The 23,791-nt window shown below is 48.7% G+C and overlaps 1 protein-coding gene across 1 annotated transcript; it reads left to right on the top strand.

Annotated features, from left to right (window-relative positions):
• The first annotated feature begins 19,932 nt into the window (after nt 1–19,932).
• On the top strand, nt 19,933–21,072 carry EPOP (elongin BC and polycomb repressive complex 2 associated protein). The gene has a single exon (XM_052658928.1). It carries the CDS (start codon nt 19,933–19,935, stop codon nt 21,070–21,072), a length of 1,140 nt encoding a protein of 379 aa, XP_052514888.1.
• Nucleotides 21,073–23,791: the final 2,719 nt, after the last annotated feature.

Genomic DNA, 23,791 nt, shown 5'->3' with positions numbered 1-23,791 from the left:
CTAGCTGGCCGGGCGCTTGGTTTCGCCGGTCCCGGGGGCGCGCCCTCCGCACTAGAAAGCCCCAGGCTCCGGGAAAGGATTGCGCTGGCGCCCGCGGGTTTGCATTTTATTTGCGTCCCGTTTGCTTATCATTTTATCCCCCGAAAGCAAAGCTTCTGACCTTGGGGGCGTTCAGAGAGGTTAGGTTACTTTTCCGAGATAACCCAGACAATAAGAGGCTTCAGGTGTTTTCCTGTGGTCTGGGAGAGCCTGGCATGGCCAAATAGAAAGATGGGACCCTAGAGTCGGAAAGACCTTGGTTTGGTATCCAGGTTAGTCGTTTACTGATTTTGACCATAGATTAGTAATGGCTTATCTGGGAGCCTCAATTTCCCCGTCTCAGAATGGGGACACAGTACCAAGCTCAGTGTTGATGTGAGCAGTGACATTGTAAGTGCCTGGCATAGGGAAGGGTGATTTCCCCGTCAAGGGTTATGACTGCCGCAGTCTCTACAGTAAGCTTGGTTGGGGTTCGAGAGTGGGTGAACAGGTTCTTTCCTAAGTCAGACATCCTGTGCAAGAGGAATAGAGGCTCGATTTAAAGAGGAACTGGTGGGAGTGAGGGGATTCCCCCAAGCATTAGGCGGCCAGTCGTCATGATTATTGTAATAAATAGTGACTCTACCCTGGTGGAATTTTTGGCTTTTCAGCTCTTTCTATGGGAAAAGCACAGTGCTTAGTGTCAAATCCTACCGCTGCCATTAGCTAGCAGTGTAACACAGATTGTCACTGCCTCTATTTGCCAATCTGGAAAATGGGGATAATTTGATCCCCTCCTCCAAACTGCAGGGCTTTGACAACTCCAGCCAGCCAAGGTCCCAGCAGGTGTTTTAAGAGCTTTGAGCCCCGGAAGTTCCTTTGGTCATGTTAGGACACAAGGGACTTGCTTTAGGGAGTTAAAATGGGTAGGAAGGGAAGAGGTTCATGGAATAAAGTAGCCATCTGCCCAAACTTTCCAGAGGTACTTGGAATCTAGTCTAGCCCTGCCCCTAACCAGCTAGGTGACCTTGGGCAAAGCAGTTGCCCTCTCTATCATTTGGTTGGGTGACTGGATCTTGAAAATCCCCTTGGAATTAACATTCTGTGGTTGATGATTTTGCTCTTGGGGAAATTTCCAGGCTGAGGGGTGACAAATTAATAGCACATTTGCCCTCCTGTGTTCTTTTTCACCAGTTCCTCCTGAAATCTAATCATTCCTCCTGTTACAGTTGCCATCAGGACAGAAGTGGAAAAAGCTGTATTATTCTGTCTTTCAGCAAACTCTTCATTGAATCATCATGGGCAGCCCATAGGAGATACACAGATAGTACCTGGGATGGTGGGAATGACAGATATAGACAAACAACTTCAGTTCAAGATGATAATGGCTATGATAGTTCTAAGAACAGTGTTAACACTGGCAGGAAGGAAGTACTATTTATGGGGTTAGGGAAAGCCTGAGCTAGGACCAAGTGAGGGAGGGAGGGTTTGCAGGCAGATAAGGGACAGAAGAACTTTCCAGGCAGGGGGAACAGCATGTTTAAAGGCTCAGAGGTGGGAACCAGCAAAGGTGGGAACCAGGACATTGGAATTGTACATTACGGACACCCCATGGTGGTATGTGTAGTAGGAGAGCAGGAGGGAGGGTTAGTGGGATGGCCAAAAACCAGATTAAGGGGACCCAGGTCATTTTGCTAAGGAGTTTGGATTTAATCCTGAGAGCAGTGGGGAGCCAGTAAGGGCTTTTAAGTAAAAGATGCTTGGCCTTATTTGTACACTGGTTGTCAAGTCTGGGATTGGTTAGGGTTGTGGGGAGGTTAGATGGATTAGGATAGCAATTCTCAACCTTGAGTGCATGTGATTCCCCTGGGGGTCTTGTTAAAATGCAGAGTATGACTCAGTAGGTCTGAGGTGGAGGTTGAGACCCAATATTTTTAGCAAACTCCCAAGTGGTGCTACTCCAGAGAGCACAGTTGAATAGCAACTGGTAGGAGACCTCAAAAGATCCAGTTGAGAGATGAGGATTTGACTCCAGCAGAAGCAGAGGGGATGAGCAAAGGGCAGCAGATGAGGATGTAAAGAAGTCGAATGTTAAGACTGTGACAGGAACTGTTTGGCAAGGCAAGACCAGGAAGATGACTCCCAGAGGTGCGATGGAGAGAACTTGCTGGTTGGAGCTCTCCGCACTCACTGTAGAATTCAGGAGTGGGGGTGGGGTGGTGGAGCTGACAAGGAACTGCTCTGGGCCTGCTGACATTGGGTGTCTGTGACACGTGGGGTGGTGATGCTTAGCAGGCAGTCAATTGTTTGGGTTTGGATCTGCAGCCTGGGTTGCAGAGACCCAGAGTGAGAGGGCCAGAAGGCTATACTGAGAAGCAGGGAGTTCACATCATGGAAGTCAGAGAGGAACTTTAAGAAAGAGGAAGTGATGCCAGGTCACATGCCACTGAGAGGTCAAGGGAGGAAAGGGTTCTTTGAGGAGGAGAGGAGGGGGTGCCTCCTTGATGACTTCCGCCTGGAAAATTCCAGGCACTAGCTAGGGTGGAGGCTGACCACAGTGGATCAAACATAGATTGAGGGGTGAGAAGGAGGAAATAGTGGATAACAGTGCTAGGGGGAGGGGCCGGCCAGGAGGCAAGAGTGGACAGCTGTGGTGGTAGTGATGGTGATGACGACAATAGCCATGGTAACAGCAGCTCACTTTTGATGAGAGCCAGTGTGCCAGGCGCTGTGCTAAGCATCTAACAATCTTCTTGCAATGACACTGAGATAGATCTCATTCCTGTTCTCATTTTATACGGAAGGAAACAAGCTCAGAGTGCACAGCCAGAAGGTGCAGAAGCAGGATTTGAACACTGCCTTTAACCATGAGGTCGGTTCAAATTATCAAGAAGGGGGCTGCTCTGGGGACTAGCTAGCCCCTTCTCCCCAAACCTCTCCCTGTCATCTCCTACTAAATCATTTCTTTAATCCACTACCATTGTTGACCCCTAATGGCAATCTATGCCATTACTCTTGCCTGGAAAATCCCATGGACGGAGGAGCCTGGTGGGCTGCGGTCCATGGGGTCGCGAAGAGTCGGACACGACTGAGCGACTTCACTTTCTTTTCACTTTCACTGTGTGCCAGGTAATGGACCAGGCACTGGTGATGTAGAAGGGATCAAGGCAGGTTGCAGCCCTGCAGGTGCCCGGGGTGGAGGGGAAAGGCTGGCTAGTAGGCAGGCGAACATCACAGTGCGGTGCAATATGTGTTATGACGGGGATGGACCTTTTACAGAGGGAGCCCAGGAGAAGAGGTTCCAGTTTCTGTCTGAGGAAGTCAGGCAAGGCTCCTTGGAGGAGGCAGGCTGAGCTATGACTTGAAGGTGACAAGAAGGTTTCTGGATAGCCAGGAGAGGGAGAACATCACAGGCCGAGGATAAGCGGATGTACATACGCTGCTGTGTCCAGCGGGTACAAGTGTTTCAAGAAAGAGGAGCGGAAAGTGGGGTAGGAGGGAAGGGGTCAAGACACTTTACCCGTGGTTCAGATTTGACCCCAGGAACATGAAGTCCCATGGAAGATGCTGAGCAGATGTACATGTTGCAAAGTTCAGTAGCCACAACACAGTTCGTGGTCAGAGAAGTAAAGGTGGAAAACAATAATTCTGAAATTATTGCAAGTTCTAGAATGTAAGTTCCACAGTGCAGTGATTTTCTTCTGTTGAAGTAAGTTGATTTCCAACATTGTGTTACTTTCAGGTATACAGCAAAGTGAAAAATATATTTTTTTCATATTAGTTTGTCCCTTATTACAAGATAATGAATATAATTGCCTGCGTTATACAGTAAAGCCCTGTTGATTACATATTTTATGTACAGTAGTTTGCTGATCCCATGCTCCTAATTTATCCCTCCCCACTCCTTTCCCATTTGGTAATTATAAGTTTGTTTTCTATGTCTGTGAGTCTGTGTCTGTTTTGTCAATAAGTTCATGTGTGTCATATTTTATACTCCACTTACAAGTGATGTCATAATATTTGTCTTCCCAGGTGGCACTAGTGGTAAAGAACCCACCTGCCAACGCAGGAAATGTAAGAGACATGGGTTCAATCCCTGGGTTGGGAAGATTCCCCTGGAGGAGGGCAGGGCAACCCACTCCAGTGTTCTTACCTGGAGAATCCCATGGGCAGAATCCACACCCTCTCCAGCATTTATTATTTGTAGACTTTTCGATGATAGTCTTTCTGACAGGTGTGAGATGATACCTCATTGTGGTCTTTGTTTTTTTAATAATGAAAAAATGATCTTTATTTTTGGCTGTTTTTATTTATTATTTCATTGCTGCGTGCGCTTTTCCCTAGTTGCAGCAAGCGGGGGCTACTCTCTGTTGCAGTACAGGAGCTTATCATTGAGGTGACTTTTCTTGTTGTGGATCACGGCCTCCAGGTGCATTGGGCTTCAGTAGTTCTGGCTCCTGGGCTCTAGAGCACAGGCTGAATAGGTATGGTGCACAGGCTTAGTTGGTCCATGGAATGTGGGATCTTCTCAGATCAGGGATTGAACTGATGTCTATTGCATTGGCAGGTGAATTCTTTACCCCTGAGCCACCAGAGAAGCCCCTCATTGTAGTTTTGATTTGCATTTCTCTAACAGTTAGCGGTACTGAGCACTTTGTCACATTCCTGTTGGCATATCTGTGTGTCTTCTTTGGAGAAATGTCTATTTAGTTCTATAGGGCAGTGATTTTTACCTGCTATGTTTACTGATGTAACTGAAACACCTGGATCAGTGTTGGGCACATAGTGGATGCTCAGTTAATACTTGATGAATGAATGAATGGATAAATGGATGCGTGCTTAAATGTTTCTGGGAGTGAGGAAGAGGTCCTGGACTGGAGTGTTGGTGGGGATGGAGAGAGAGAATGTGTAGGGGGTGAATCTGAGAGAAGCTGATTGTTGACAGTTGGCAGTCATGGAGTGGGAGGGTGACACCCAGGTTTCTGTCTCAAACAACTGGACTCCTGAAGAAGGGAGGAGGCGCAGAATTGGGAGAGAGTTGATGGATTCAGGTTGGGATTGCTGCATTGGAGGTTTAGTGGACCATCCCAAAAGAGGATTGGATTTGTGTATCACTTTAAAAATTATAAAATGCTTTTGAAGCATATGTAATATTTTGCCTACCTCTTCTGCCATATCCTTGATACTCTGAAAAATATTCAGAGATATCTTTGAGCATTGTCAGCGGTGGATAGTAACTAAGGTCCTGGCAAGGGTAATATCAAGCTGGAAAGCTGTGCAGGTGCAAAGAGCAGAAAGCCAAGGCCAGAGGCTCAGGGAAGGCTGGCATTTAAAAGGGGGATGGGGGAGGAACCTCAAGGAGCATGAGAAGGAAACTCCAGAGATGGAGCGGGACCTCCAGAAAGAGTGGTGTCATGGAAACCAGGGAGGAGAGAAGAGGGAGGGAGTGGTCCATAAGGCAGGGGTCTCAGAGAGAGGGCAACTGATCCAGCATGGTAGGAGAGGTATCAGAAGATTGGGTGAGAAGGGAGAGAGAGTGTGAGTGTAGACATCCTTCCTAGGGGCTGGGATGAGAGAGATAGGAAGAGAGGACAGCGGGGAGGAGGACACAAGGTCAGGGAGGCATGGCCTGCCGTCTCCTGGGCAGTCTCTAGTACAAGGGCTCAGGTGGGCCAGAGGGGGCATGCTGCTTCTCCCAGGGAAGGGAGGACATGAAGGATGGGGACAGATGAGTGTGTGTCTGTCTGTGTGAATGTGTAGGCTTTTTCTGCTTGATAGCATGTATTTTTTCCTGAAAATTTTTTTTAGTTTTCTATTTTTTAATCAACATTTTATTTACATATAGTAAAATGCACACATTTTATGTGTATAAGTGATGACCTTTGGCAAATGTACAGAGTCATGTAACCATCACCCCCGTAAAAATATAGAACATTTCCATCTCCCAGAAAGTTCCTTTATATCCCACAGCAGTCATCCCCCCAGCTCCAGGCAACACGAATCCAGTTTCGATCACTAATAGATCTTGGTAGATTCATTTTGCTGGCTCTTTGTACATGCGTGCTCAGTGTGGTGGCCAACTGTTTGAGACCCCATGGACTGTAGCCCACCAGGCTCCTCTGTCCATGGAGTTTTCCAGGCAAGAATACTGGAGTCGGTTGCCATTTCCTACTCCAGGGGATCTTCCCGGCCCAGGGATGGAACCCGTGTCTTCTGCATTTTCTGCACTGATAAGTGGATTCTTTACCACTGAGCCACCTAGGAAGCCCTTGCTGGCTCTAGAACTTCATTAAAGTGGAATCTTAGATTCTTCTGTGTTCAGCTTCTCTTAATCAACTCTGCATTTTCTTTCTGAAGCAGGAAACAAAGCCATTGCTGAGCTGGGGACTCAGGTAGAGAGCAGAAGAGGAGCCCCTTGGGGTGGGGGGATGCAAGTGTCGGGGGACAGCAAGTGGGCAGTGTCCCCCAGTTGTAGCAGAATTGAGGAAAGCAGCCACATGGATTTGGGTTCAGATATGAGGCTACGCTCAGGGTACTAAGACTCTGGGGTGCAGCAGACCTTGGTCATAGCAGGGGTAGGGTGAGGCCTGGGGACTGGGCTGGGGTGAAGATGAATCATGTCTCCTGGACTCAAGATAGGATGGTGGGAGTTGGGATTCAAAATCTCAGAGTCATGCCTGTCATCGCCACACCGGCTGTTGGCCGACCACCTCTTTAGTGGAACTGTTTCCTGACCCTGGTCCAGGCCCTTAGCCCCTTGAGGTTGAACCTCTGCTTGCCCTCTTTTTTTTAAAAAAAAGTTGTCCATGTATTTATTTGACTGCTCTGGGTCTCCATTGCATCGCACTGGGTCTTCACAGTATGAAGTAGATCACACTGGGATCTACTTCCATGAGCAGGAATCAAACCTCAACCCCCTGCACTGGGAGAATGGAGTCTTAGCCACTGGACCACCAGGGAAATCCCTTTGCTTGCCCTCTTGTGGGGATTCTTTATCCCTACCTGCAAGCTCTCCTTCACCTGCCTATTTCCCCTCAGCCTCCAAATGAGCTCAGGCCACCTCCATCCAAAAGGCTACCCCCTTCGCCTTGTCTGTCTGTCCCTTCTGTCTCCCATCCCCGCTCTGCTCTGTAAATCAGAAAGCTGGACCAAGAACTTCATCTCCATGCACACAACTTACAGTGACTCTCTGGCTCCCCCTCTCCTCTGCCGAAGTTGCTCTGCCAAAGGTCACCAGTTACCACCAGTCTTGGATATTTTCTGGAGGTTATGGCTGCCCAGTGTGCTCCTGTCTATTTCAGGGGGTGACCCTAGATCTCTCTGTATACCCCACCTAGGCCAACTGCTTTACCTCCAGCCTTCTCCATCTCAGTTGATGACCACTTGAATTTTACAGCTGTTCAAGCCCACAGCCTGGGATCAGTGCTGTGGGGTCTCCCACGTCCACTCTGTCAGCAGATCTTGCTGCTCTGCCTTCACCATATACACGGAATTCAATGACTTCCCACCCGGCTCACTGTTATTATTTCCCCGGGACTAGCCTGGTAGCTTCCTAACCAGTCTCCCTGCCTCCATCCTTGCCCCCACCATCTAGTCCCTACACAGTGGCCAGAATGATCCCCTTAAACTGTGTACTGGGTCACTCCTGGGCTCCAAGTTCTCCAGGAGTTCCCAGTGTGCTCAGAGGGAGGGCCAAGTCCTTACAGGGCTGACAGTGTTCTGAACGGTCTGCTGCCCCGTCCCTCTGGCCTCATCTCCACTCTTCCCTTCGTGCTCGTGCTGTGGCCACATCACTTCCTTGCTGTGTCCTGTGCACACCATGTACATCCTGCCTCCTCAATTTGACTCTCCATGCCCGTGGTTCCTGGAAGCTGCCTGGGGACCACGCTCCTGCCCTGCAGGTTCCAGGACCCCACCCTCAGGCAGCTACACATCCGAGGGGGAGTCCACACCCCCAGGCTCTGGAGACAGATAGACTCTAGCCGAGAGACAGCAGACAGTCTACACACCCTTGACATCAGTCTCTGGCCCATTTGGGCTGAGCAAAAGAGACAGCCCAGTTCTTTGTTCACACTCACCCTGGAACACTCAGGGAAAACAGGCCTCGGCAGAAGGAATGGAAAAGTGTCCTTGCCTTGAATGAAACACCAGTGAGGGATAAGTTAAGCTAATTATGAAGTCGTGCCAGAAGCCAAATTACAGACATTGTCACGTTATAAACACCATTTCTCAAGAGAGCGGCTTGGAGACATCTGGGCAGCTGGAGCCTGGGCTCCTCATCTTCCCCTCCAACCTGCTCCATCCCCTCCTGCATTCCAGCTTAGAGCTGGGGCTCCCAGTTCCTCTCTTCCCTACAGCCAACTGGTTACCACTGCTGCTGATTCTCTTTCAATACCTGTCCATGCTCATGGTTACTGCCTTCCTATTGGTCTTTACTAGCTCTTACTGTGACCTTGGGTGAGTGACTAAATGAGTCCTCCATTTTTTTTCATCTGTAAAATAGACTTTTTCTTTTAAACACAGGGCAGGTTTCACTTATGGGTTTCCCTGGTGGCTCAGATGGTAAAGAATCTGACTACGGTGCTGGAGATACAGGTTCCATCCCTGCCTTGGGAAGATCCCCCTGGAGGAGGGCATGGCAATCCACTCCAGTGTTCTTGCCTGGAGAATCCCATGCACAGAGGAGCCTGGCGGGCTATAGTCCATAGGGTCACAAAGAGTCAGACATGACTAAATGACTCAGCACACACAAAAGGTTTCACTTAGATCACGTATGCACCTGGCATAGGGTCAGTTCAAGCTGAGCATTCAGGAAATACTAGTTCCCTGTTCCCCTCATGCCGCCCCATCCCTCCTGCTGATCATGTGATTTCCTTTGCTTGAAAGTGGTCCGCAATTCCCCATCCTACAGGATAAGGTCCAAATTTCTTATCAAGGCCTTAAGCCCTTTGAATTCCGGTTCCTGTTCTCACCTCTGTTCAGCCTCACTGATCTGCTTCATTTATTAAAAGCACAATCATTCTAAAGTGTTGTCCCACAGTTTACTTGCTGGCTTTAAAGGAAGAAAATGCAACTTCTCCCAGAGAGATGGGCTGTCTCCAGTAAGTCCTACCCATCAGCAGCACTCTATCACTAAGAGCAGAGCTCAGGCACCGAGGACACCACAACGTGGTGCTCATGGCCCAGGAAGTGTTTCTGCCCATGTAGTCAACTTGAATCTAATGGAGCCTGTAAGTCTAATTTCCAGTTTACAGGACATACAGGGTAAACACCACCTCAAGGAAGCTATCAGAGAAATCTAGACGGTGGGACATGATGTCTGTGATTTACCTGAAATGCTTTAGCAATTCAACAACTCAATGGCATAAGGGGAAAAAGATTATTCTAGAATTAAATGAGATAGAAGAGACATAATCAAATGCAACATGCATTTGGTTATGTAGACCTTTTTCAGATCCTAGTTGGAACAAACCAAAAAGCATTTTGGGGGCACAATTAGGAAAAACTGAATATGGGCTGGGTATTAGATGATACATGGAATTATTATTAATTTTCTAAGGGGTGATTATCATATTGTGCTAAGAAAACTTCGTAAAGTATTTAGGGGTAAACTGTCATGGAAACTTGAAATCATTTTAAAATATTTTGGCAAATACAATAAATATGTTAATAATTACAGCAGCCAGCCACTATGGAGCACAGCAAAAATAGAGTTATATGATTCTGCAATCCCACTCCTAGGCATCTATCTGGAGAAAACTCCAATTTGCAAAGATACATGCACCTCTATGTACATAGCAGCACAGTTTACAATAGCCAGGGCATGGAAGCAACCTAAGTGTCCATCGACAGATGAATGGACAAAGATGAAGCATAAAATATTACTCAGCCATCAAAAAAGGAACAGAATGATGCTAGTTGCAGCAATATGGATGGATCTAGAGATTATCATGCTAGGGTTAAGGTTAGTGAGGTAAGTTAGAGAAAGATAAATACCATATGGTGGCTCAGATGGTGAAGAATCCACCTGCAGTGTGGAAGATATGGGTTCAATCCCTGGGTTGGGAGGATTCCCCTGGAGGAGGGCATGACAACCCACTCTGCTATTCTTGCAAAGAGTCAGACATGACCGAGCGACTAAGCACATCAGACTAAGCACATCACTTATATGTGGAATCTAAAAAAATGATACAAATGAACTTATTTACAAAGCAGAAATAGACTGACAGACAAAAAACAAACTTATAGTTACCAAAGGGGACAGCATGGGGAAGAGGGAGAGATAAATTAGGAGTTTGGGATTAACATATACACACTGTTCTGTGCTGTGCTTAGTTGCTCGGTCATGTCCGACTCTTTGTGACTCCATGGACTGTAGCCCGCCAGGCTCCTCTGTCCATGGGGATTCTCCAGGCCAGAGTACTGGAGTGGGTTGCCATGCCCTCCTCCAGGGGATCTTCCCAACCCAGAGATTGAACCCAGGTCTCCTGCATTGTGGATAGATTCTTTACTGCCTGAACCACCAGAGAAGCCCAAGAACGCTGAAGTGGGTAGCCTATCCCTTCCCCAGGGGATCTTCCCAACCCAGGAATTGAACCAGGGTCTCCTGCATTGCAGATGGATTCTTTACCAGCTGAGCTACCAGGGAAGCCCAGATAAACACTGCTATATATAAAACAGGTAAATCACAAAGACCTACTGTATAGCATGGGGAACTATACTCAATATCTTGTAATAGCCTATAATAGAAAAGAATAATAACCAGAAAAGAATCTGGAAGAGGAATATGTTATATATATTACGTATATATTATAGATACATGTAACTGAATCACTTTACTGTACACTTGAAACTAACACAACCTTGTAAATTAACCATACTTCAACTAAAAAAGTTAATTACTAACATAAGTAGTCATCTAGGTAAAGGGTATATAGGAGTTTGTTTCACTATTCTCTACTTCTCTTTAGGTTGAACTATGCATAATAAAGATTTTTAAAAATATATCTGAGTGCCAGTTACGTGGTAGTCACTGAGCTAAGGCAAAATCTAATGTGGCTCTTGAAACAACGTGTGATACATTTACATTTCAAGGGAGAGGAGAATAGTACTAATAAATGAATAGATGACACGCTTTGAAGGAAAGGTATACAGGTCTTGAGTGGGAAATGATGATGAAAAGTGACCTGGTCAAGGTCTGGAGTGGTGGGGAGCAGCTTCCTCCCAGGAGGGAGTGAATGAATCAGTGGAGCTCTGGATAGAAGCAGGTGCAGGCCAGGCACAGGAGAAAGGAGGAGGGTAAAGTGTGTGGTCAGAGGGAATCCCATGTGTTAAGAGAGCTGAGGGAGCTGGTTACTTGGGCGCTAAAGAGGGAGGGGTCTGCGTGGCTGAAAGGAGAGTGGACAGCACAGGGGAGCTAGAAGGTAAGGGAACCGGTCCCCTTGCCCCCTGCCCCCCAGGAGGACCTGTGGGAGGGTTGTCGGTTACTGCTGTACCCTACCTGTGAGCCAAGTTAATGGTTTCATTCTTCATTCCCAAAGCAATGGGAAGCCGTCAGCGGGTTTTGAGCAGGGGGTTAACACAATCCAGTTGGGTGGCTATATACAGGATATGGCAGGATGTGGGGGTGCTGCCAGGGTATGCCAGAATGGAGGTGGGGATAAGCAGACCTGGGGTGTAGTGATCACCTGACGCCAGGTGCCCGGGTGCCACCTGGGTTTCTGACTGTGGGAGGGGGTGGAGGGAGGAGCCATACACTGAAACAGGTTTGCGACAGGTTGGGTCTATGGGGCTTTTGAAATGCCTGAGGTGGAGGCTAAGAGGGCATGGCATAAGGCTGGATGGTACCTGCGCAGCGGACACAGAGAGAGAAGAGGAACGTTCCGGACAAGTCTTCAGGAACCCTGCTGTTTGCTTGGGCCCAGGAGGGGAGAGGGAGCCTGCGCTGAAGACCGGACAAGAGGGAGCAGCTGGTGAGGCAGGAGGACACCAGGCAAGACCGGTGCCCAGAAGGTGAGGGACTAGAAAATTCCTGGAAAGAGGAAGTGGCCAATCCTGTGGGAGGTCAAGACGGGACGGCTGAGGAGAGCCTGCCAGTTTTGATGAGATGGAGGCCACTGGGACCTCAGCAAGAGCTATTTTGGTGGCCGGTGGGAGTGGAAGCAGATGGAAGCGGGTTGAGAAGGAAGTGGGAAGTGCAAAAAGGAAGACTGTGCAAGACAGCTCCTGGGGGAAGTTTGACTATGAGGAGGTGGAGAGATGGATGGGGTAGGGACTGTGGGGTCAAGGGGGAGATTTAGCTCCCTAGTGGGAGAGACATGTTGTTGGAGTTGGTAAGAAAAATAATAAGGGATGCCTCTCAGAGGGCATTTGGCACTGGACCAATGCCAGTCCCCCTTCAGTTTAGCAGGAGGGAAGATGTTGATGGCTGGTAGTTGGCAGCACATGGGCAAGCACTTGCTTGCCTCTGGTCCTTGCCCTCAGCACTTCCTCAGTTGGAATTCTCCCATGCCTCCTTTGAGTACTTTTGTTCATCTTTTAAGAGCCTAAGTGGTAGATTACTATCTTCTGTGAAAAGACTTCCCTCTTCTACCATCACCTTGCCTCTATCAGTCCAAGGACCATGGCTGTCCTTCGATCACTGCTTCCCAGATTAGCCTAGAATGTCCATCTCTCCCACCAGACCCTGTCTTTATTACCTAATTCCTAGTTTAGTTCCTAGGGTCTAGTAAGGGGCTTGCTACAAAGGAGGTCCTCAAGGAATGTGGAGGTGAATAGATAAATGAACTAACTACATGCAGACATGCAGAGGAAGTCTAACAGGAGGAGGGCAAGCCCAGAGTAATGACGTGGAGGGGGAAGGATGTGGAGCAGGGATGGAAAACGGAAGAAACAGGAGAGGGGACAAGGCTAAGCTACTGCCAAGAGCCCTTGCATTTATCAACGGCTCTTATGGACCATGCACTAAATATATGGGTTTCTCTTTTAATCCTCACAATATCCCCAGAAGGAATGTTGTCTGCTGCCATGTTACCTGGCTCCTCCTAGTTAACTAGAATATATCCTCGAGGTGGAGTGGAGTTTGTCTGTCTTGCTCACCACTGTGCCTCCAACAAAGGCACATAGATAAGGTGTCAGATGAAACGCAGGATATTCAGTTAAATTTGAATTACAGAGAATAGCACTTACTTCAGTAGCACATATACAAAAATTGAATTACAGAGAAATAATTTTGTTAGAATGTGTTTTGTATTTTTTTGTGTGTGCTAAATTTGGCAGTCCTGTACATAGTCGATGCTAGTAGATGCTTAATAAATATTGCTGGATTAAATGACACCATGGGGATGCAATCAGTAAATCCCAGACAGTGGGAAATCTAGATGACAGTAGGGTATCTTCATTGAATGGGTAAGTTTCAGGGAGAATATTAAAAGAGAGAAAGGAGGAATTCATAGATTAAAAGAGAATTAAGAGACATATCAAACACGTGAAACCCTTCCTTGGATCTTAGTTCAAATAAACTAAGTAAATTGTAGAGAAAAATATTTTAAGATATTAATAGTTAGAAATTTAAACACTGGCTATTTGATGAAGTTAAAGGATGACTTCATTCTTTTTAGGTTTGATAATAGCATTGGGGTTTTTATTTTCAAGAGTCCTCTTCTTATAACAATATGTACTGAAATATTTTGGAATGAAATCATATGCTATCTGGAATTTGCATCAAGATAATATAGAATTATATTCTCTGTCTTACTTGTGGTGCTTATGGGTATATTCATTTGTGAAAACTATTCATTCAAACTATACACCTAAAATGTGCATTTTATTATATGTAAATTGTACCTCAGTGAAGTTGGCTTTTAAAAAATGGGAGAAGAGACGGAAACGGATGAGGATAAGGATGAAACAAGACTGGCTATCAGTTGATTAGTTTTGAAGTTGAGTGTTGGGTACATGGAGGTTCACTATATTCCTTTGTAACTTTTGTATGAGTTTGAAAGTTTCCACAATAAGTCATTTTGTAAATTGCATAAAGGAAGATGCTATTTTGGGCTTCCCTGGTGGCTCAGTGGTAAAGAATTTGCCTACAATGCCAGAGCCTCAGGAGATGGGGGTTCAATCCCTGGGTCAGGAAGATCCCCTGGAAAAGGGAATGGCAACCCACTCCAGTATTCTTGCCTGGAGAATCCCATAGACAGAGGAGCCTGGTGGGCTACAGTCCATAGGGTTGCAAGAGTTGGACACAACTGAAGCAACTTAGCACATAGGCATTTCTATTTTACATCCGAAGAACTAAAGCAGAAGCTGAGACTTCCCTGGTGGTCCAGTGGCTAAGCCTCCACACTTTTAGTGCAGGGGGCTCAGGTTTGATCCCTGGTCAGGGAACTAGTTCCCACATGCCACAACTAAGACCTGGTGCAGCCAAATAAATAAATAAAATACAAACAGAGGCTAAGTAACTTGCCCCCAGTCACACCACTGGTAAAATGAGGAGTCTGGAATATGAAGAAACACATTTGACTTCGGAACTTGAGCTATTAACCTCAGTGTTTCCAGAGCGAAGTGTAGATGTTGTCTAAGGGATGGTACAACCCTCTTGGTTGGCACAGTCTGACTGAGGGAACTCTAGAAGCAAGATGGGCAAAAATGGTGGTGGCTGTTCAGTAATGGGATGAGAAATGGCTTCCCTCTTACATTCATCACCTTGAGGCAGATGGACTGTTATCAGCATCCACTTGGGACCCAGCTGACTCTGACATTACTCGGCAGCCTGAACTTGGGCAAGTCACTTAAAATCTCTGTCCCTTATTAATAGACATTTTGACAATTTCTTTAAAAGTTAAACATAAATTTACCCTAGGACCTTGCAATCCTACTCTTTATTATCTACAAGAGACGTGAAAACATGTCTGCACAAAGACGTGTACACCAGGGACTTCCATACTCCCAGTGCAGGGGCCTGGGTTCGAGCACTGGTCAAGGAACTCAATCACATGTGCCACAAGGGAGAGTCAGCATACCGCAACTAAGATCTGGCGCAGACAAATAAATAATAAATATTTGAAAAAAAGACTTGTATGCCAAAATTCATAAAATTATAATAATAAAAAAATAGAAACAAGCCAAATGTGTTTGGATCAACAAAATGGGGCATATCCATACTTCAGCAATAAAAAGGATACTTCAGCAAGAAATAGGAACAAACTACTAATATATGCTACAACATATATTAACCTCACGACAGTATTTTTTGTAAAAGAAGTCAGATGCAAAAGACCATTTAGGGCCTTTGCATTTCTATGAAATGTCCAGAAAATGCAGATCTACAGAGACAGAAAGTAGTTCCCTGGGGTGGGAACAGGGAGGTACTGCAAGAGCGGATGAGGGATCTCTTAGGAAATGTAAACTTTTTTATAAGGGAAAATAAAAAAATATAAAATCATAGTGAGACATTAACATTTTTCTGAGAAAATTTTATCAAGTGCAGAAAAAAAGGAGCATCTTGAATGATGTCATTAATAATTTAAATGTAATAGATTTATATTTATAGCAATTTTATTAATAATATTTAAACTCTTGCATCTCATACATTGTTATTAGATTTCCATAGGACATTTAGAAAAGCTGGAAAAAGATAAACATTACTAAATTTCAAAAAAGTAGAATTCTTTCTATTTTGTGATTCAGTTATACATATTCACATATATTATTTTTGAAATTAGGGACTGTAAAGTTGAATTGTTGTGATGGTTGTATAACTGTAAATTTACTGAAAATCATTGACTTAGACACTTAAAGTGGGTTCTGGATAGTATGTAAATTTTTTTAAATTAAAAGCATCTACCTCATGTCTACTATCTCACACCAGTCAGAATGGCCATCATTAAAAAGTCTACAAATAACAAATGCTGGAAAGGGCGTGGAGCAAAGGGAACCCTCCTACACTGCTGGTGAAAATGTAAACTGGTGCAGGCACTATGGAAAAAAGTAGGGAGATTCCTTAAAAACTAAAAATAGCATTGCCATATGGTTCAGCAATCCCATTCCTGGGCATATATCCAGAGAAAACTATAATTTGGAAAGATACATGCACTCCAGTGTTCATAGCAGCACTATTTACAATAGCCAGAACATGGAAGCAACTTAAATGTCCATCAGCAGATGAATGGATAAAGAAAGATGTGGTATATATACACAATGGAATACTACTCAGCCATAAAAAGGAATGAAATGATGCCGTTTGCAGCAACATGGATGGACCTAGAAATCACCATACACATTGAAGCAAGTCAGAAAGAGAAAGACAAATACCATATGATACCACAGACATGCGGAATCCAAAATATGTCACAAATGAACTCATTTACAAAACAGAAACAGATTTTAGACAGAGAAAACAAACTTATGGTTACCAAAGGGGAAAGGAGGTGGGGAGGGATAAATTAGGGGTATGGGATTAGCAGATACAAACTACTATATATAAAGTAGGGAAACAACAAGGTCCTACAGTATAGCACAGGGAACTATATTCAATATCCTGTAACAAACCATAATGAAAAAGAGTATGTACATGAATGTATAACTGAATCACTTTGCTGTGCACTAGAAACTAACACCGGAGAAGGCAATGGCACCCCACTCCGGTACTCTTGCCTGGAAAATCCCATGGACGGAGGAGCCTGGTGGGCCGCAGTCCATGGGGTCGCTAAGAGTCGGACACGACTGAGCGACTTCACTTTCACTTTTCACTTTCATGCACCGGAGAAGGAAATGGCAACCCACTCCAGTGTTCTTGCCTGGAGAATCCCAGGGATGGGGGAGCCTGGTGGGCTGCCGTCTATGGGGTCGCACAGAGTCGGACACGACTGAAGCGACTTAGCAGCAGCAGCAGCAGCAGAAACTAACACAACATTGTACATCAACTATTACTCAATGAAAAAAAGTTGTTGTTTAGTTGATAAGTCATGTCTGACTCTTTCCAACCGCATAAACTGCAGCACGCCAGGCTTCCCTGTCCTTCACTATCTCCCAGAGTTTGCTCAAACTCATGTCCATTGAGTCAGTGATACCATGCAACCATCTCATCCTCTGTCGCATCCATCTCCTCCTGCCCTCAGTCTTTCCCAGCATCAGGGTCTTTTCCAATGAGTCAACTCTTCACATCAGGTGGCCAAAGTATTGGAACTTCAGTACCTCATAGAATTATTATGGGGATTAACAAAGTTCTTAGGACAGAGATTGGAATGACATCAGTACTATAGAAATTACTATTCCCCACTGTACCTTCCTCTGGGGAAAGTGGGCAGGTCTTCCGCTCTCAAATCCTTGAACACAGCCCTTTGGATGAGACTCAGATGAGCCACAGAAAGGGAAGCCTGGCATCCAGGTCTTGAGGGGACCTTCCTATCCCTTATTCCTAAGGAGTCAAATGGGGTCCTGTATCCAGCCTCTGGGAAGGACAGGTTTCTGAAGAAACTGGTCTCCTCATCCAGGCTGAGGACGGGGTCGAGTGTCCTCTACCGTAGGCAACAGGAATTGCAACAGCTGGGTCAGTCCACACATCATTTCCACTCCCGATAAGGTTTGTGAGGAAGTTACTGTTGTGTCTTTTCACTGATAGGGACACGTTGAGACTCAAGAGTGCCCAGGTAACCTACCCAGGGTCACACAGCTGGCACCCCTGGTTCAAGCCTTCCCAGAGGTGGGAAACTCAAGCCCACTGGTGGGACCCAAGCCCACTCCCCTGGCATCCTAGCTGCAGAGTTTGGAGGAGGGTCAGATTGAAGCACATGCCCCCTCCTCCATAAGCAACAGAAATCTGGTATTGCAGTCTCCAAGGTAAAAGTTTTCAGCACTGTCCACCAAAAGAGACAACTGTGAAGATCATCATCCTTCCAGAACTTTCCTCCAAACCTGTCAGGATCCCAGGATCCTCCCTCATGGCAGCTTCCCTGCAGATTTCTTCTGTAGAAGATGCTAAGAGGTGAGTGCTTCAAGCAAACAAACATCATGGGCCCCTTGTTCCTCAAATGCTTGCCTCATCTTGGGGTCTTCACCTCCAGCTTCTGCAAAATGGTTGTAAGGGAGGCAGAGCTTCCTGATCCCTTTCTGCCCAAATGTTACGGGATGACATGTCAGGGAAACAGTACTTCTGTTGTCATCACCAGAAGGACCAGGATACAAGCTGCATTATTTTTTTTCTTACAGAAACCCTCTCTTACCCCTGCCCGGGAGTAAGATATTTCTGTCTCTGATCACCCATCACCCCCACACAAACATACCCTTATTCCATGTCATCGTATCAGTCTCAATATTTCTGGGGATGGGAAGCAGTCCAATGATCCTATTTTTATCAAGAGAATAATATTCCAGGGATTCATTCATTCACTTACAAATATTTATTGAGCACCTATTAGGTCTGGGCACTGTTCAAAGCACTGAGGTTGCAGAAGTGATCAAGACAAACTTCTCATCAGCTCATTTCCAGACTAATGGGAGAGACAGATGATAAAGAGAAATACACTCACAGATTTTCATATATTAGTGAGCTCTACAGAAACGAAACAAGGGTAAGAGGATGGAATGCGCTGCAGGTACATGGTCCTCCCTTATCCGGGTTTTTAATGGAATTCACTTTCTTTGCTTTACTCTCCCTAGGGGAGATAAGAGTGAGGGTCTATGTATCTCCTCCTCTGGTCTCCTCAACCCATTTTGGCAGTTCAAGCCTCACAGGGCATAATCTTGGGATTTGAAGAGGTATGGCAGAGCCAGCCCCTCACTCAGAATTTGCTCAAGGGGCCGGTTATAAGTTTAGTGAGAAATGGAAACAGGTACTGAGAAAGTCTATCATCTTTCGTGGGTGTAATGATACTTCTCTCCAAATTTAATTCTTCCTTTTTTCATCTTGCACACACACTCACTGAATTCCTAACTATTCATACAACTTTTTTGAGCCCTCTGTGTACCAGGCACTGTTCTAGGCGACCGAAACAGAGAGATAGGGAACATTCTCTGCCCGCAGGAGTCCTTGCTGTACAAAGCTGCTAAACAACCTCTATTCATCTTTCCTTTCAACTTCGCTTTGAGATTCACCTCTGTTTGACTCATGCAGCCCCAAAGGGGTAGATGTGAACGTTCCCATTTCACGGATGCGAAAACCATGACTGCTGAGAAAAAAATGAAGTGCTTTGCGGCTACTAAACACTGGGACGCCACTGCGCCACGTGCAGCGGCGCACTTAGCCCATCCTTATCCCACCCGCGCACGCACCCTCCTCTGCTCTCTCCCAGCCGCCGCCGCGCCGGGTCCACGTGTGTGTGTCTGTGTGCGGAATGGGGATGGGGGCGGTGCCGCGGGAGGGGTGGGGTCCCGGCAACGTCACAAGCAGTGCCGCCCAATCAGCGGCGGGCTCGCGGCCCCGGCGCTGGTATTGGGGCAGCGAGGGGGCAGTTCTCTATAACGCGGTCTCCGGGAGCCAGCGGGGAAGAAAGAAGCCGAGCGGGCGGAAGGCGCCCTCCCCGCCGCCTGGGCCCCGGCACCGGGTGCCGGGCCCGGGGTCCTTCCCGCCTCCTGCGGCCGCCGGCCGCTTTGTTTCCCCAGCCTCTGCGCTCCGGGCAACTCAAGAGGGGCTCCCACCGAGGCTGCACAGGGCTCGCGGCGGCAGGAAGGGCGGCCGACCGCGCCGGGACTCACAGGGACCCAGGAGTCCGGCCGCCGAGAGGGCCGCGTGACGAGATCGAAGAGGGACCCGGAGCTCTGTGGCCCACGGGTGCGGGCCGGGGGCGCTCGCGAGCAGAGACCTCCCCGTCGAGGGGGGGCGATGTTCCCCTCGCCCGTGGGCTCTTCGGGCAGTCAGGGCATCCCGCCGCTGGGACCAGGGCCCCCTCAGTGGGCAACCCCCCGGAAAGTTCCATGGAGACTCTGTGCCCCGCTCCCCGCCTCGCAGTGCCGGGGTCCCCGCGAGGGTCACCCTGCTCCCCCACACCCCGGAAGCCGCGTCGGGGGACCCAGGAGTTCTCTCCTCTGTGCCTGCGTGCCCTTGCCTTCTGCGCCCTTGCCAAACCCCGGGCGTCCTCTCTGGGCCTGGGGCCTGGGGAGCTGGCGCCGCGGGCTCCGGTGCTGCTGGGCCCTTGCGCCCCGCTGTGCGGCGGCGGCAGGGCCCCGGATGGCCTGAAGCACCTCGCGGGACAGGCCGGGCGGTCCAGCGATCCCAACTCCCCGGCCCGCCAGGATGCCGACGCCGCAGTGTGCCGGGGCCGCGGCGAGGAGGAAGAGGGCGGAGGCAGTTTCCCGCACTTCAGCGCTCGCTCCGGCGTACCTCCCGGCCACTGCCCGGCGCCCCGGCGCCCTCGGGAATCTCCGACCAGCTCCGTCTCGGCTCCGCCTAGGCCAGCCCTGGCTCTCGACTCTCAGCCTGGCCCCGCCGCTAGCCCGCATCAGGAGCCAGGTTCTCGGCCTCCGCCGCCACCTGCGGGCCTCTCCTCTGAGCCCATGGGGCCTGGGGCCGCGCCGGAACCGCCCCCGCAGAACCAGACAGCCTCAGTCGATGGAAACCCTCCGAAGGTCGCCCCCGAGGCACCGGCCTCCAGCCCCTCGACGGCCAGCGAAGCTCCGGCCGCGCCCGGCGATCTCCGCCAGGAACATTTCAATCGTCTGATCCGCCGCTCGAAACTGTGGTGTTACGCGAAGGGTTTCGCCCTCGACACTCCGAGTTTGCGCCGGGGGCCCGAGCGGCCCCCAGCTAAAGGGCCCGCCCGAGGAGCCGCCAAGAAACGCCGGCGGCCGGCGCCCCCTCAACGCAGCGCGCAGCCCCGCCGACCTACCCCGACGCTCCCCACCACGAGCACCTTCAATCTCCTCGACTGCTTCCCCTGCCCCCCGGCCCTGATGGTGGGGGAGGACGGAGACTTAGGGCCGGCATCCTCGCTTCGCCTTCACGGAGACGCTAAGCCCCCGCCTGCCCACCCCCTGTGGAGGTGGCAGATAGGGGGTCCCGCTGTCCCTGAGCCCCCCGGCCTCAAATTCTGGGGAATCAACTTGGAGCAGCCCTGAGCGTGAGACCTGTTCTGCCAAGGGGGGAAAAGTGGGGGCCACAGCCAGACTGCGGGCTCGAGAATAGAGCCTCATTTCTCACCTTTGCCTGTCCTCTTTAGGTTTTATGGGCTGTGGTCAGAAGGACCTCAAATGACAGTGATCTTCAAGCACCTAACTGGTTGCAGTGACACCCCCTCCCCCTCATCCTTTGGAGAAGAACCAAGGCCTGGAGTCGGGAGAAGGCTTAACCGAAAAAGGCTTAAAGACGTAGATTCCAATCCCTCCCCTCTTCCATCTCGGATCTCTGGGGGCAGGGCCTTCACCCCAGGGGGAGTCGAGAAGGCTACAACTCAAAAGAGGAGGAAAAAAAAAGAGGGAGAGAGACCTTGGTGATGGACAAACCGGTTGTTTCTGTGGGCGAGCCTGGGGATGGGTGGGGGCTGTAGTGGGGGTGGGGAGGTGATTGGCAGCTCCCTGGGGGCATCCTCAACCCCCACCATCCAGGCCTTTAACCCTTCACTCCCCTCAGGCCTTCCCTAAAGCCTCCAAGCACCACTGTAGCCTTCATGGGGACCGGAGCAGCTTAGGCAAGGGTAAGATCACCCTCTCCCGGTTCTTTTCCTAGGGTCCCCCCAGTCAGGTGACCCCTAGTTACCGAGGTCTTCATTCTCAGCCATCAGTCTTTCCCCTTTGTCCAGTTTTGGAGTTTCCTTCAGTATTCCATTTGCTTTCAGGTTATAAGATCCGATGGGTAGAAGAGGACACCCCCACACCCCCCACCCCACCCACCCCCACCCCTGCAATGAGTCTGCCACTCTGGTTTAATCCTGGTATTAGGAGGAGCAAGGCTGAGGAACCTCCTGCCCTTCAGAAGTACAAACTGCCTGGGGAAGGAGACAGAGACCATCCCAGGGAAAGTAATGGAAGGTGGAAGAAATCAATAAAATCAGACCAAACAAGTTGCCCTTCCTTCCAGGTCCTCTCCACCGTTTAAGGATGGAGGGCGTGGAGGTAGAGGGCACGCCTAGGGCCATTCTTTGGACACCCAAACTCAGCCTCCTTCAAGGCTAGAAACAAGACAAGCTGCTCTTTGTGGAGGGGGTAGATGAAAGGGCTCTTGGCCTAACCACAAGGTCCAGTGGGGTGTTTGAAGGGGCTCAGTTTGAGTCTGGATGGGAACTGGGCTGAGGAACCTTTAGCATTCTCCCCCCACCCAACTTCAGGCATTTCGGGAGTTGTCAGGGACCTGATGGATCCGAAAGAGGCAGGGCCAGGGATTAGTTTTGAGGTCAGAAGTTCTGTTTTCCTGGGGGAGGGGAGGGAGTCAGAAGGGAGTGGACTTACTTTCTCCACCCAGGTGAGGTCTGGGGAGTTTAGCTCTTAGGGAAATTCCAAGTTTAGGTTTGAGGGGAACCTGGGGGTTGCCGATCTGCCCAATAGTGAGGGACCCAGTGACCCTTCTGCCCACACTAGTGAATATTGTTTTTTTCCCCTTTTCCCCCAAGAAGGGAGGAGGGAGGAACAATTCCCATATATGATACTGGGGAAGGACTTGTCTCCTTTTCTGTGAAAATGCCTTGTAAAAAGTTGTTAATGTTTGCATAGAGCAGATTCTTGAAAAACAAAACAAAACACTGTTTTGGATGACAAAAGTTTTGTTTGTTTTAAAAGCCGTCTCTTTTAATTTTTCTTTTGCTGGGGGTGGGAGTGGGGGTGGGGTGGGTGGGTGTGGGTTGGGCAGTGCTCTCTTTCTCCTCAACATCTGGCCTTTATGAACCCTGCTGACCTCCCCTCCCCCTCCAGCTGTGTTGTGGGGAGGAGGGAGGAGGCTGGGGGAGTGCCTTCCATGCCTGTGCTTCAGGGGTATCCATCTTATCTTGCCCCCCAAGAATGGGGAAGGCCGAGGAAGAAGGCAGATGTGAGGGGTGGGGAGAGAGTCGCTGTGAAGCGGGGTGGGGGGTGCGCGCAAGGTTTGCAAGGAGAAATTGAGAAAGGCAGACTCCAGTTTTTAAAGAGCTCCTCACTTTTCGGGTCAGTTTTGGCCCTTTCAACCAGCCTGGGTGGGATGCGTGAGCTCTGGGCGAAGGAGAGGAGCAGTGGGTCATGAAATGCTCTTGGGGACTCTTCCTTCTTCTCTGAGGAGTGGGCAAGGATGCTGTTCCTTTGGTTTTCCTCCTCCTCCAAGTCAAAATATTAATCTTCATCCTGGAAGGGGGCTGGGCAGTGAGTTAAAAAACACACCTTTGTCCAGACCTGGAACTCTTTGCAGAATGGAGACTCTCAGGAGTACCCCTAGAATCTTTCCAGTCAGTTTAGAGAGTAGGGAACTATTTTACTTTCCTTGGGCTGTGGCAACAAACTGCCAAAACCTTGGGGGGCTTGAAACAGCAGAACTGTATTCTCTCACAGTTTCGGAGGCTATAAGTCCGAAATCAAGGCGACTGTGGGCTGTGCTCTGTTCGGAGGCTCTAGGGGAGAACCCTTGGCCTCCTCCAGCTTTGGGTGGCTCCAGGCTCCAGGCGTTCCTTGGGTTGTGGCTGCCTGCCTCCAGTCTCTGCTTCCATCTTCACACGGCCTTCCCCTCTTCTGACTCTTGTAAGAACACTTGTCGTGGGATTTAGGGCCCACCTGGATAATCCAGATGATCTCTTCTTGACAACCTTAACTTAATTACCTCTGCACAGACCCTTTCTCCAAATAAGGTCACACTCACAGATTCTGGGGGCAGTGGAGTTCC

This window comes from Budorcas taxicolor, chromosome 19, assembly GCF_023091745.1.
Source record: "Budorcas taxicolor isolate Tak-1 chromosome 19, Takin1.1, whole genome shotgun sequence".
NCBI classification, from domain to species: domain Eukaryota; kingdom Metazoa; phylum Chordata; class Mammalia; order Artiodactyla; family Bovidae; genus Budorcas; species Budorcas taxicolor.
Note: the sequence above shows the minus strand (reverse complement) of the source record. Positions and strands in the feature narration are given on the sequence as shown.